This window comes from Primulina huaijiensis, chromosome 12 (assembly GCF_012295235.1).
Source record: "Primulina huaijiensis isolate GDHJ02 chromosome 12, ASM1229523v2, whole genome shotgun sequence".
Lineage (NCBI taxonomy): Eukaryota > Viridiplantae > Streptophyta > Magnoliopsida > Lamiales > Gesneriaceae > Primulina > Primulina huaijiensis.
In genome coordinates, this window is record NC_133317.1 from 11,331,741 (window position 1) to 11,347,326 (window position 15,586).

A 15,586-nucleotide genomic window follows, 5' to 3' on the forward strand; every position below is an offset into this window, starting at 1 on the left:
GGACCTGTAGAAATTTGATTATAATATCTACAATATTCTTGACAAGCATGAGATAAAAATCCTCTCACAATTGAGATCAAATTAAGCAACAAATAAAGTTACCAAAGGAGTGGCAGTTTTACCATGCTCTAGTATTTTGACCATATCTCTCAAATTACTTGGTCAAATGGTTTGAAAAAAATACCACAACTAGATAACTCAATTATCCACATGTTTTTTTTATGTGAAGAAGCAAATTCGGAGAAGAAGATTTTCAAAAGTGATGTGTAATATAATATAATATCTTGGAACACCAATGAAGACTTATGTGTAAAAAAATAATATTTTTTTTGTAGTTGTCTCCCCAAATTTGGCTATAAATAGGGGTGCATTGTAATGTATTGAGATATCCCTCATTCTATGAACAAACCTTTGAGTTCATAATATTTCTCTCTATATTTTTCCTTTATTTCTTCATTTAAATACAATTAGCATGTTAATTTCATATTCAAAGTTTTACACTTTGAATAATGAATNTTCCTTGATTTATTATATATGAATATATCATAGTATTAATTTATTGGTACCATTTAAATGTTTGTTTGGTTTTACCAACCATTTAAAGTGGGAACCTTGATTTAGTGTTTACAAATATATATAGCACAATAAATACTTGACCACATTTATAAGTTTTGGTATATATTATATACTTATAAGATAATAATTTATAACATAATATAAATATGATTATTTAATATATTGGAACCATTTTATTAAGTGGATTTCAATATTGTTCGTTAATGTTAACTTTATTAAAATACCAAGAGTTGATCCTTTAATCTCAACTACTTAAATTAAAATTTGAACAATTAAAATTTACCCATTAAAGATTCAAACAATTAAAAATAAAAAGAAACAAAAACAAAAACAAAATAAAAAGACATTGTAGTGGACTTGTAATTACCTTAGCTTCCATGTGGATACGATATCGGACTCACCGAATTATACTACTTGTGGACAACCTGCTCTTGGGAGTGCAACAATCAAAGTGACAACACGTCGTTTCTTTGGGAACGTTTGGGACATTTTATGGAGTCGAGTCAGTTTCATAGTGTCCTAGGATGAGTCTCGATGGATTGGTTCATAAATCGTATTTTTGGTTAAGGGTATTAAGAGGCAAATCGCGAGTTCAGTACACTCGGCGTCCGAGCAGTAATTTCTTACCGCCCGAGCGCCACTCATTCTGTCTGAGAGTAGAGCTTCAGAAAGCTCGGCGCCTGAGCAGTAATTTCTTACCGCCCGAGCGCCACTCCTTCTGTCCGAATATTTGGTTTCCCCTTCTTTTCAAGTTAAAATAGTGAGTTCGAGTCTTTTATGGTTGGGAAATGTTCACACTTCATCTTAGAGTTTGTTTCAAGGTTTGGTGTCATGGTTAGTCCGATTAAACGAGGTCAAGTCCTGAGTGATCTAGAATGTGATAAGCTATTTATGCACTTCAGTGGTGAGCTCGAGTTCCTACGTCTAAGTTATGCAAGTTAAGTGTTGAAATTCACGTTAGTATGTTGCAGCAGTGGACTCAAGCGAGACCCAACGAATCCCTCAACGCCAAGTAAGTATGTTCGACGTGCAAAGAAAATATTTTCAAGTTTTTGAGGGATGCTAAATGTCTTGTTACCAAATTATGTATGGTGTTGGAAAGCGGTAAAGCATGACCAGGGACCAACCCACCCCGTTAAAGCATGAACGGGTTTAGATCAGGATTGGAAAGCGTTAAAGCATGAACGGAGACCAATCCACCCGTTAAAGCATGAACGGGGATCTCATGTATGTGGCAGTGGATTCGTCTCTGTCAGCCCAGTACTGTGCTTTAGTCTGATCAGGCGATTATGTTATGGGTCACTTGCATTGAAACATGCCTCTACGCAAAATTATGTTATGTATGCTCATGTATGTACGAAGCAATCATGTTTTTGAAAGGTTCTACGTTGATGGAACGTCTATGTATGTATATACGTTCAAGTTTTGATGTATGTTCAGTTTCAGTATGTACGTCTTATTTTAAAGTTTCATATGGTTTTATTAAGTATTACTCGTTACTTCTAGTTTATACGTGTTGAGTCTTTAGACTCACTAGACTTGATCGATGCAGGTGAGGGTGATTTTGAGGAGACTAGGGGTGGTGACCAAGGAGCAGGCTTGGACTGAGCGGGAGGCTAAACTCGAGGACCGCCATGTTTTGAAGTTTTCATGCAATGCTTAAAATACATTTATTTGATGTTTTGGTTATGATGTTTTGAACAAGCATTTATCTTAACAAAATTTTTATTGGTGATCTTTTATTTCAAATAGTTTGGTTGAACAACGAGTGGTTAACCGAATTGATGGTTCACCTTCGTATTTAAGAAATTTTTTAATTCTTCCGCAAATTTTAAGTCATAAAAAGTACGGTACGTTACACAGAGGACCAAGCTAAAGAGAACCAGAAGCTGAAGAAAGAGTTAAAGAATTCCCGAGCTGAACTCAAAGACGCCAAGGCACAACATGCTGCCAAAGCCTCCTCCTTCAAAGAAGACTTTCTCAAATCTGAAGAATTCGTCAAGATATGTGGCCCGAGAGCTTTTCACTACTTGGAGGTGGGTTTTGAGGGTGTAGTCGACCTCTTCAGGGCTCAAGGCTACCCTACGGCCGGCGCTCCCACCGACTTCATCAGCCTTGAGGACTTTCTAGCGAGTCTCCCTCGTGATCTCTAGACCATGCTCTTTTACTTATGCTATTTTCTCATTTATGCAGACGATGTACGCCCTCGGGCTATCTTTGTCATGTACTGTACTCCTTTATTTTCCGTACTATTACACGACTATGGATTTTTTGACGCTTATATTTGATTATTTTCTTTTGCGCACTTTTGGCATGTATCAAACTCGCTTTATGCAACATTGAGTATTTTGCATTTGAATTTACAACTTCTTCCGAGTTTATCTCTGATATTATTGAACCACTAGGGCAAATAAAATATTCACCTCTCCTTCTCTTCCACTAGGCATGCTTTAAGCAGGTAATATATGATTTTCGATCTTTTCACCACTTCTCCATTATTAGCTGCAACTCTGGCAACAAAAACTTCACATTTTCCAACTCTCTGCAAGAAGGCTATAAGGGTTCCACCCCTCCATTTCTAACTCTTCTGCTAGGCGAGACCTTTAGCAGGAAAATATAATTTTTCTCCTGCACTTTGCTCCTCTACTAGGGGATGACCTAGTAGGAAAATTTAATTTTTCTCCTGCACTCTGCTCCTCTACCAGGCGATGCCTTAGTAGGAAAATTTAATTTTTCTCATGCACTCTGTTCCTCTACTAGGCCATGCCTTAGTAGGAAAATTTAATTTTTCTACTGCACTCTGGTCATCTATTAGGCGATGCCTTAGTAGGAAAATTTAATTTTTATTATCCTCACAATACAACAACATTCATGAATTGAAACGAAGAACTTGATTTTATTGAATTCAAACTGATTACATGTAAAAATTCAAAAAATGAAATACAACAACGATAGAATCAAGAATAATACTTCCTAAAGTGATAAGCATTCCAGGGCCTCTTCAAAGCCTTGCCTTGCGCATCCTCCAAATAATAGGCTCCAGAGCTCAGCCTCTCGATTATTTTGAAGGCACCCTCCCACTTTGGGTCCAACTTTCCTCTCTGCTCTTCTTGCACCTTCCTCAGGATCAAATCGCCTACCTGGAAGCTTCTCTGAATGACTCTTCGATTATAAGACTGTGCAATGCGGTTTTTATAAGCTTCCATGTGAATGCTTGCAGCCTACCTCTTTTCTTCCAAAAGATCGAGGTCAGTTGCCCGTCTCGCTGCATTATCTTCATCATAAAACATTACCCTGGCCGATTCCAACCAAATCTCAGCCGGGAGTACTGCCTCATTACCGTAGACCAAACTGAAAGGAGTTTCTTTGGTTTCTTCTCTCGGCGTGGTTCGGTATGCCCATAAGACACTTGGTAGCTCATCCGCCCAATTGCCCTTAGCTTTGCCAAGTCGAACCTTTAGACCCTGCACCAGCGTCTGATTAGTCACCTCCACCTGCCCATTACTTTGCGGGTAAGCCACAGAGGTAAAAACTTGTTGGATCTTCATCTCTTTGCACCAAGCTTGGATCTAGGTACCCCGTCTCTGCATACTATACTCTTCCACAAGAACTTCAGGACATCATTCTCATTGATTCTGACCAAAGGCTCGGCTTCCACCCATTTCGAAAAATAATCAACTGCTACCAATTGGAACTTCTTCTGAGCAGGAGCTATAGGAAAAGGCACCACAATATCCATTCCGCACTGGTCAAAAGGACAGGCGGTTGTGATAGCCTTCATCATCGCGGGTGGCTGGTGATGCAACTGGGCATGACGTTGACAACTATCACAAGACATCACTAACTCTTGAGCATCATGCAGCACTGAAGGACAACAGTAACCGACGAGCAGCACCTTCCTTGCCAACGCATAAGCCCCCAAATGATTTCCACAACATCCCTCGTGAATTTCTCGGAGCACATAATCAGCCTCTTGATAACTCAAGCATCGAAGAAGCTGGCTTGCAAAAGACGTTCTGTACAACAGCTCTCCGACTATCACATAACGTGAACACTTTGTCTTCAACTTACGAGCTTCACTAGGGTTATTAGGAAGCTTTCCCTTTCTCAAATAATCAATTATGTCAGTCCTCCAATCCTCCTCCTCCTGTTAAACTGCAGGAGAACTCGTGTGAGGTGCGAGTTCGACTTGAAATACCACATCCCTAGTCTTCCAACTTCTTATCGTTCCAGTCATTTTGGCTAGAGTGTCCGCCTTTAATTTTCTTTCCTGAGAATCTGTTCGAACGTAATCTCTGTGAACCTAAATCTGTCTACTTCTTCAACGTACTCAATAAGTTTTTCATATTTCACATCATATATTACCTTCATCTGTTGTGCCAGTTGTGAGTCAGAAAAAATAAGTACCTTGGTAGCTCTCACATTTCTGGCTGCTCGAAGTCCTGCCAACACAGCCTCATACTCTGCCTCATTATTGGATGCTCGAAAGTCCAACCTTGCCGCTAACTTCACCTCCTCCCCAGTTGGCGAAATCAGGACAACTCCCACCCCACTGCCATCCTTCGACAAAGAACCATCCACATACACTTTCCAAGGGTCCTCACTCTTCTGATGCACGGTCTCAGCCAGAAAATCGGCTAAGGCTTGCGCTTTAATAGCTGTTCTCGGCTCATACTTGATGTCATACTCTCCCAACTCAGTAGTCCATTTAACCAAACGGCCAGACATATCTGAATAAGTTAAGATCCTCCCCAATGGACTGTTGGTGAGCACCACAATTAGATGTGATAGGAAGTAAGATCTCAAACGTCTAGCTGTCATCACTAAGGCCAAAGCCAATTTCTCCAACCCTAAGTATCTTATCTCTGCCCCTTTAAGTGCATGTGAAACATAATAAACTGGCTGTTGAGTTGATTCCTCTAGCTTGACAAGAACCGAGCTCACAGCACCCTTCGTGGCAGATAAATACACCTACAAAGGATTGCCTAATGTCGGTTTGGCCAGGCAGGGAGCTCAGCAAGGTACTTCTTCGATTCTCCAAAAGCCTCCTTGCAGTCCGGACCCCATTCAAATTTTTTAGCCTTACGCAAAGTCCGGAAGAACTGTAAGCTTCTATGAGCAGACCTCGAGATAAACCTCGCCAGCGCAGCGATCCTCCTCGTTAACTTTTGCACATCTTTGGGTCCTTGGGGAGAACCATCTTTTGGATAGCTCGGACCTTCTCAGGGTTAGCCTCAATCCCTCTCTCTGTCACCATATAACCCAGAAACTTCCTATTCCTCAATCCAAAGATACACGTCTGAGGGTTCAACTTCGTCCCATAGGACCGGAGGGTGGAAAAGGTCTTTACTAAATCAGGTATGAGCTAGGTTGAATCTTTTGAGTTTACCATAATGTCGTCCACGTACAATTCGACATTCCTTCCCACTTGCTCAGAAAAGACTTTATCCATCAATCGTTGATATGTGGCTCCGGCATTTTTGAGTCCGAAGGACATGACCGCGTAACAGAAAGTTCCTTCAGAGGTAATGAAACTCACTTTATCTTGGTCATCCACAGCCAAGGGGATTTGGTGGTACCCCTGATAGGCATCCAACATGCACAGATATTGGTGTCAAGCTGTAGAGTCCACCAATTGATCTATCCAGGACTAAGGATAACAATCTTTAGGGCACGCTTTATTGAGATCTCTGAAGTCCACACATATCCTCCACTTCCCTGAACTCTTTGGGAATAGGACGACATTCGATAGCCAAGTAGGAAATTGCACCTCTCGAATGTGCCCAGCCTCAAGCAGTTCACCGACCTCTTTCCGTATAAATTTATCTTTCTCAGGCCCGAAGTGTCTTTTTTTCTGCTTTACAGGGCGAGCATTAGGCAAAGTGTTCAACCGATGCTCTGCAACATCCGGAGTCGTCCCTATGAGTTCTTGAGCCGACCAAGCAAACCCGCTAAGATTAGCCTGTAAACAAGTAATAAGTTACTCCATGACCTTAGGTTCTAGGTCAGGGGTTATTCTGAGCGTCCTCTTTTTGGACCCAGCACTATGACCTCCAGCTCTTCATCCATCACCTCTTTCCTCACCACGGGCAACCCGCTCCTCCCCCTTCTAATCATATTTACCTCCACCCGAGCCCTCTTTCCCTCTTCCTTCACTATTCTTTCATAACACCGACGTGCATCTTTTTGGTCCCCGCATAGGACTCCAACCCCCTTTCCTACAGGAAACTTCAGCTTCTGATGATATGTGGACGCTACAGCTATGAAATCCTTTAAGGCTGGTCGCCCTAGAATTCCATTAGGCGGATGGGGTGTCCGCAACGGCAAATGTTGTTATCTTTGTTACCCGTCGAGGCTAATGTCCCAAAGATAGAGGAAGGACAATCTGACGAAGCGGCAGGATGGCATGTCCTGCAAACCCATATAGAGGAGTAGAGATTGGCTCAAACTCAGATCCTTCCACCTTCATCTGATCCAGAGTGCTCTTGAACAAGATATTCACGGAGCTTCCATTGTCAATAAAGATCCTTGCAACATCATAACTGGCAACTGTGGCCGTCACCACCAAGGCATCGTTATGTGGAGCCACAACGCCTCGGAGGTCGTCCGACCCAAAACTGATGACAGGATCTTGGGGTAAGTCTGCACCCCTATATATTTCGAAGCTACCCAACCTCCTCCCATGTGCTTTCCGAGCTCGCCCGGAGTCCTCATCAGTAGCACCTCCCGAGATCATATGAATCATTCCTCTCGTGGGGTGGTTGTCCTCATTCCTTCCCGTCCTCGTCTCGACAGGCTCCCGAGAGCCATCTTGATCTCGATCTTCCCACCTCCGCTCCCCAACCCTCTGATTTATCCAAGGAAGGCCTCGACCTCACCTGGATGACGGACGAGATCTTGGTTCACTCCCGGATAAGGATCCTTCTTGCCTGCCAAGCGGAAGAATCCTAGCACTGCTCTCTCCACCCTCTACGACTTCTCCCCCCTCTCCCCTGATTCCCCCACCTCCATCACTTTATCCCGATTCCTAGTCAGAGGCACATGCGATGAGAATTGTCCTCTACCTCTATTTCGATCATCCTCCCTATCACCAGCACCCATTTCTTTCCTCCTTTCTTCTCCCCCTCAACTCCCCCTCCCTCGGGTCGCTGCTTCATCCTTTTATGTCGCTGAGCGTCCTATAGATTTACATACTTTTCTGCCCGAGCTAACAAATCATCATAGCTCGTCGGAGGTTTCTTGTCCAGTGACTTGAAAAATTCTCCTCCCTTCAGCCCTTGGGTAAAAGAACTTATCATGATGTCGGGGGTAGCCACTGGTATTTCCAACGCTGCGCTGTTGAAACAATGGACAAATTCTCGCAAAGTTTCAGCCTCTTGCTGTTTCATCATGAACAGTTTCAAATAATTTTTCTGATGTCTCTTGCTGCTGGCGAACCGGTGCAAGAAAGCTGTAAAAAAATCCGCGAAATACTGTATGGAGTTGGGCTGCATGGTGTAAAACCATTGTTGGGCTGACCTCGCCAGCGTGCCCAGAAACGTCCTGCACCTGACTCCATCTGAGTACTGATGCAAAAGAGCCGCATTCTCAAATCTCCCCAAGTGTTCTTTGGGGTCATTATGTCCGTCAAATTCTCCAACGTTTGGCTGTCGGAAATTTGGAGGAAGTCCTTCTTCTAGAATGGCGAATGAAAAGAGACTTCCTCTCTTAGGTGTCGGCGCTCTGTTTCCTAACTGCTGCCTCAACATTCGTATTTCCTTCCACATCTCTCCCATCCCAACACTCTCCCCACTTGGGAGGGGTTGCGTCTCTTCAACCCTACTCTGGTGGCTCTCAACATTTTCTTCCCGCTCCTGGCGAGTGGCCTGTTCTTCCGCGAACATTAACTCTTGGTTCTTTTTCATGTCCTCGTCTACTGTCCGGGTGATAAATAGGCCCAACTGTTCCAGGGTCAAGTTCCCCACATTCTCATTGGGACGGGGTTGCTCGACTCTGGTCTCGTGACGAGGCTGTGCAACTCTTGTCTCCTGACGGGGTTGTTCCTGCCTCGTTTCAAGCTGCGGTTGTTCTTGCCTCGTCTCAGCATGAGATTGTTTGGGTCTCATCTAAGGACGCAACGATGCTGAATTAGTTCTTCTACTCCCTCTCCTGCCCGCCATCTCTACACCTCAACTCAAGTTTCCCGCAGACGACGCCAAGTGATACTCACGGGAAATTTAGGGTCCGATTCCAGCAATTGTCACTAGTCCAGACGTAGGTTTCGGAATTATCCTGAACCTGAAATCATGAATAAGACCGTTAGAAGGGGGCGGGGAGGGTATCCCGGCGTAGCCCCTCTGACGCTCAAGTCAGAGACTGAGGATATAAGAGAAGAGAAGCTAAGGGCACTGCTGAAAATAATATAGTGAATGAATGAAATTAAACACTCAAACCGGGTATTTATAGGAGAATATCCGAGCCCTTGATGGGCATGTCTTCTATTTGGGCTAGGGATGGGCCAGGGTTAGTGGGCCCATCCATGGGGTATCAAGTAGTTTTATGAAAATATTTAGTTGGAATTAATCTTTCCTGTATTATATTTAAATCTGCACCATTATATTTCATAACAATAAAATTTTTCTTTTAAGAATTATCAATTAATAAAGTAATATTAGTATACCATTTATGTGATATGATTATATTTAAAACAGATAAATGTTTTTTATTTGAATCAGGAAATGATATATTTTGAAGATTATCAAAACTTCAGAATTATATATTGAATTGTCTTTGTTGTTTTCAATAACTGAAATACGATAGTTTAAACTTTTATTATTTTGTTGTAAAATTTTTACTTGTTCTTTAATATTATTTATTTCTTTAATTAAATCATGTATATTAACTGGACTTTGTTCACTATATTTTTCCTGTAAAAGATTTTTTAACTTTTTTCATAAAATAAGCTTGTTCTTGTTTAACAAGAATATTATTACTACTATTCGAAGTATTATTTTTCATTTGATCTATAATTTTAGATTTTAAATTTAAATCCTTAATCATTTTAAATAATTATAGAATATCACTGTTAGTTAAAACATAATATTGATATTCAAACCTTGGAATTACACACACAAACAGCTGAGAGTTTTCTAGCCTTGGATTCGATTTTTTGACTTGTTTCCTTCGATTCAACTATCACCGATCCTTCATCATACGTAGCACTATCGATCCAGGCCACTTTTACGCAAAAAAATTGTTAGAGTAGATGCCCTGCAAGCCAACTATTGGCTAGAGATTTTATTGACTCAGTTGTAATTAACAATCTTTATTTTAATATAATTCATTATTTCATGGTTTGTTATTTCTTTATCTGTATACCCATGTTATCAAACATAGATAAAGACCTTGATTATACTTTAATACAAATGAATCGTAATTCGATGTTGAAACTCTTTTGTAAACACTGTATGATCTAAATTCGTTCCTAGTCGATCCAGCCGCCTGAAACATGAATAAAGGTCGCTTGAGCTCGAGACTAGCATCTGTTATGTTGCGTACTGCGTTTCTTGGTAAGGGCATAGAGATGTCCAAACATGCAGATGGGTAGTCATATGATGATTATACCGAACAACCCTCCCTCGGACTTTCCAAGTGGTTATCATTCATCGACAGGATAAGTCCGTGGTTATGATTGTACACCATTAGTCCTTACAACCCGGGACAACACTGAGGCTCTATATGCTAGGGTTGTGCTTTGACTCGTTTACTGGCTCCAGGATAGTCATCAGGTGGCGAGGTTGGGTACAGTTGAGAAACATCTAGGAGCCAGTGCATTGTAGTCAGAGATTCACCGTTCACCTGCGGGTGTGGATATCCTATGTGATCTGATGAAATTATAGTGCGTGGAATCTCTGGCCAAAGTATTAGATGTACGTTAGAGAAGGAGTTCTCGAATAGTACATGCGATGCCACTATTTATAGTTATCACATAGTTATCGAATTAATATGCAACTCTCGATGAACCAATGGTTGCAGATTCGATCGGGATATATGAGATGAAGGGACCGTACTGTACATTAATCATAATCGACTGGTTCTTGCAGGCACTATCAGTGATACCTAGGGGATCATGGGGCGATGCTACTAGACGCTCTTACCATGATCCGATGGGTGCAATCAGAAATGAGTTCTGACATTCTTGATCAAGATGTTGATGAAAAGAATGGGACTAACTAGGGTAAGACCGAATAAGGAATTATGTCCTGAATCACAAAGAGTTGTGAACCCACGGCTAGCTGTATTCCTGAAACATTGAGGGTCACACAAGTACTGGATCGTTTGTTCCCGTTGAGAGAATAAATTCAAGAAGTTGAATTTATATTATATAGTAAATTCAAGGAGTTGAATTTATGATAATTAAATTTTGAGAGAATAAATTCCAAGTAGTTGAATTTATAAAATTTGAGAATTTGATTTATAAAACTCAAATGTTGGGTTTATTAAATATTAAATTTTGGAAGTGATAAAAATTCAAGGAGTTGAATTTATAATTTAAATAATAAATTCAAATGTTGAATTTATAATGTATTTAATTTATTAAGCTCAAAAGTTGAGTTTATTAATTAATAAATTAAATAAGGTGGGTATGTTTAATGGGCTTGTAAGAGTACAAGTCCATCATAATAAATAATTAAAGTTTTAATAGGCTTTGATTAAATTAATTAAACTAGTTGGACTAGCCCAATTAATTAAATCAAGCCCATTAATGTTAATTATGTCATTAGGCTATTATTTAATTATAAATAACACATGTTAATTAAAAACCCTAGACTACCACAACACTTCTTCTTTCGAGACTTTCAATTTCAAAAGGAAAAATTGGCCATTACCTTTTTTTAAGGAAAATTTGAGCCATCTCTCAATTATTTTCTCTCCTACGCAAAACTTCTTCCATATTTTCTAGTGCAAATTGGAAGAGGAATAAACCATCCAGTCGTGGACTTGATAGGAAGATTTCACCGAAGAAAGTTCGTAGTGAATCAACAAGAGCTATCTCTGCTAAATCCGGAATAGTTGGAGTCGTGTGATTAATTCACCAAAGGTATAATTTTCTAAACATCCTATGAATGTTTTATTAAAAACCATACGAACGCCCTATCAAATATATTTTGATTGTCAAAATAAAATAAAAACTTTAAAACTTCCGCTGCGTTTGGGCGTGTAGAAAACCGAGATCCAACAGTGGTATCAGAGCCAAGGATTTTCTAAATCGTATGGTTTTGATATTGAATAATTTATTTCTAACCACACAAGAAAATTTTTAGAAAATAGATGCACCATCAAAATTATTTTTTTTTCCAGAAAACAAAAAAAAAATTTCGTGTCTGCCCGGAACTGTTCCGGGCAGACCCGCGCGCAGGGCAGCGCGCTCAGCGCGCAGCGTCCATCGCGCGGCTGCGCCAGCGCGGCGCGGCGTGCGGAGCGTCCGCACGCCGTGCGCTGCTATGCGCAAGCGCCGCGCAGCGTCCGGATCGTCTCGGGCAGCGGGCGGCCAGCGAGGGCGGCTGCCCGAGATTGTCTCGGGAAGCGTGCTGGATGATGGGCTTGAACTGTTTGGGCCTAGGGTGCAATTTTCTGATTTTTCAAATTTTTGGGTAAAATTGATATTTTTGAAAATTGATTCAATTTTTATTTTGAAAATTATTTTTTAAAATTAATTATTTTCTTGTAAAATAAATAATTAGAATATGATTTTAATTATTTATGGTAAAAATGAGTTTTACAAGAAATTAATTATTATTGATTTAATTGAAAATTAAATAAAGGTGTTTATTTAATTTATTAAATTCTTTAATAATTATGGTGGTTAGTGATAAAATTATTAGATATGATTTATCAGTTAATTAAATTTGTTTAATTAATTGATGTTAATATTTGATATTAAATGCATGACGGATGATCGAGAGCCTTGATCAATGTGTTAGGTGTATGTTAGGATATTTTACTGTTTTTGTTCATTTTGTTAATATTTGATATTATTAAAGTGGGACTGGTTTATGGCCCGTTCCCACCCCCATGAGATGTATCCCTTATGTGCCATGGCTGTTCAAATGTAATAATTAGAAATAGTGGGAGATCAAGACTGGAAGATGGTGGGCCTGATGATCAAGATGAAGACTTGTAAAATATTGGAAGCTTTTGTAATAACTTGCATTTGCATCCATGCATTCACCTAGGTTTGGACCCGGATCCATGTATGGCTCACATGGATCTAATAGTGTTGGCGATCGATCATCCTTATTTATTGTTGAATGTCATATTATGATATATGTGATATATAGTAGTATGCATGTATGTATATTATTAAATAATATAGTTGCATGAATCCGGCAAACATACAAACTCGTGGCACGTGATTTTTTAAATTAAAATGATGAGACAATTTTAAAATTAAAATCTCTCATTTTGAATAAGATTCAAAATTTATATCAAACCGAAAAAGTAAAAATTAAAAGAGTTTAATTTTTCCTTGCCTTCCATCAACCGTGGTTGCATGTTGATCGCTACCCGCGGACAGTGTCTGGCTCATATTATTGGGGAGACCTGTACGCCGGAAAGCTGTGACTTCCACTGGACATATGATGTGAATTGAGTGGAACTCCCATGACTTCGGCTCATATTATTGGGGGAACTCATGGCGACCGTCCACTATAATTCAATATTGATGGGTTGGTTTGACACGTGAAAATAAACGGCGTCATATTATTGGGTCCTTATTAAACGTGAGGCAAAACACGCAGAGGTTGCATAGGGATGCAATTGGATTCTACCTTTTAGAAATTATAATTGGCTGATATTATTCGGGATTATAATTGGCTAATTGGACTCTACGTGCCTACTAAGGAAATATGATTTCCCTTTTTCATCAGAGGGTGGTGGAAATGTCAAAATAGTGGGAGGGAAATTTATAAAATGAAAATCCATATTTTATATCTTATAATTATTTTAAAATTATCAGTAACTATTATCTGGTTTCATTTTCAGTATATTTACGATGTCTACTCGTAACCCGCTTTCAATCATTCTCGATCAAAACAAATTGACTGGCCCTAACTATCACGACTGGTTCCGAAATTTAAAGATTGTTCTGAACTCCGAGAAGATTGCGTATGTGCTTGATAAGAAGCCACCAAAGGAGGCATCTCCTGATATCAGTAGGACTGAGTTATCTAAGCTTGAGAAATGGTGGGACCATGATCTTCAGGCTAAGAGCTACATGTTGGCTTCTATGTCGAATGAACTTCAGAGAAGGTTCGAGGAGGCGGTGAATGCTGCTGACATTCACCTTCATCTGAAAGAATTGTATGCTGTACAAACTCGTTCAGAAAGACATGCTACTGTTAAAGAACTCATGACTACACGCTTCACTACAGCAATAAATGGCTATTATGACACTTTTTTGTAGATATTTTTAATTAAATGTTGTTACAAATACTTAATAATGACACTTGTAAAAAATTAATAATGTGTACAATAAAAAAACATATTAGATTAGTTATCCTGACATTTTTAATTGATGTCATCTTTTATATGGAGTTTCCCACATCGTAAAAAATCGTTAAAAAACTAAAATTCGTCACTATAAATAAATGTGAGAATATTTGGGTTGAATAAATATTGGACGAGGGAAAATAATTGTTTCCCTCCATATAAAAAATGACATCAATTAAAAATGTCAGGATAACTAATCTAATATGTTTTTTTATTCCCACATTTATTTTATTTATTTTTCCTCCTCCAATATTTATTCAGCCCAAATATTCTCACATTTGTTATTGTCACTATAAATAACATACACGACACTTTTAGTTGTCATTATAAATGATTTTAACTGACATATAAATTTGTCATTATTACTATAATAACAAGGCATGTATAAATGTATTTAAAACATGAGTTTTCCTGACATTTAAAATTGTCATTATATGAATAATTAGTTACACGTATGAATTTGTTATTAACATCTTATAATGACATTAAAAAATGTCAGGAAGTTTAAGACAACATTGGAATAGAGGACATTTGTTGGAGGTGTCACTAAAACTTAAATGTCACTAAATATTGAATATGATGACAATTATGAATGTCACCATAAGCATTTATTTTTGTAGTGCTTGCAAGAGAGGGCTTCGGTCCATGAGCATGGTGTTAGGATGATTGGGCTCATCGAGAAGTTGGTGGGACTCGACTTGGTTATGCCTAGTGAGCTCTCAACTGATATTCTATTGCTGTCTTTACCTGTCTCGTTCGATGGATTTGTGGTTAATTTTAATATGAATAAGCTTGAGGCCACCCTTGAAGAGTTGGTCAATATGCTCACTAATTATGAGGCCACAATTAAAAAAGAAAAGCCTGTTCTTCTGGTGGGTTCTTCGTATGGTACGAAAAAGGGAGCCCCAAATAAAGGCAAGAAACGTTCTGCCTCTCCAAAGAAGAACAAGCCCAACAAGAAGCCATACAAGAAACCAAATCCGGGGCCCACAAAGCTTGACAAGTCAGAACAAATCTGTTTCCACTGCAACAAGCCTGGACATTGGAGGCGTAATTGCGCGGAGTATCTTGCCCAGAAGCGTTCTGGCCATGGTATGTTTTATATTGAAGTTAATGTTTCTATTAATTCCTCTTCTTGGGTATTGGATACCGGATGTGGTTCTCATCTATGCAATGATTTGCAGGTGATGGGAAGAAGCAAGAGGCTTAGAGATGGTGAGACCTTTCTAAGACTGGGAAATGGAGCAAGAGTTGCTGCCACTGCCATTGGAGACGTTACTTTAATTTTGGACAATAATTTTAAGTTGTTTTTGAGAGATGTTTTATTTGTTCCTGAATTGGTTAAAAACATTATTTCTATTTCTATGCTTGATAGGGATGGTTATTCTTGTGTTTTTGCTAAAGGTGTTTGCAATTTATACAAGAATGAATGTTTGATTGGAACTGGAGAATTAACAAACGATCTCTATAACTTAAAATT

The 15,586-nt window shown here is 39.4% G+C and overlaps 2 protein-coding genes across 2 annotated transcripts; both read right to left on the reverse strand.

Moving 5' to 3' along the window:
• Window positions 1–3,533: 3,533 nt before the first annotated feature.
• On the reverse strand, window positions 3,534–4,124 carry LOC140989409 (uncharacterized). Its single transcript, XM_073458611.1, has 2 exons — window positions 3,870–4,124; window positions 3,534–3,752 (listed from the first exon to the last, which is right to left on the reverse strand). Exons 1-2 carry the CDS (start codon window positions 4,122–4,124, stop codon window positions 3,534–3,536), a joined length of 474 nt encoding a protein of 157 aa, XP_073314712.1.
• Window positions 4,121–7,321, reverse strand: LOC140989410 (uncharacterized). The gene is made up of 6 exons (XM_073458612.1): window positions 6,967–7,321; window positions 6,628–6,863; window positions 6,347–6,538; window positions 5,966–6,157; window positions 4,984–5,547; window positions 4,121–4,723 (listed from the first exon to the last, which is right to left on the reverse strand). The coding sequence occupies exons 1-6, from the start codon at window positions 7,319–7,321 to the stop codon at window positions 4,121–4,123; spliced, it is 2,142 nt and encodes a 713-aa protein (XP_073314713.1).
• Between the last annotated feature and the right edge of the window lie 8,265 nt (window positions 7,322–15,586).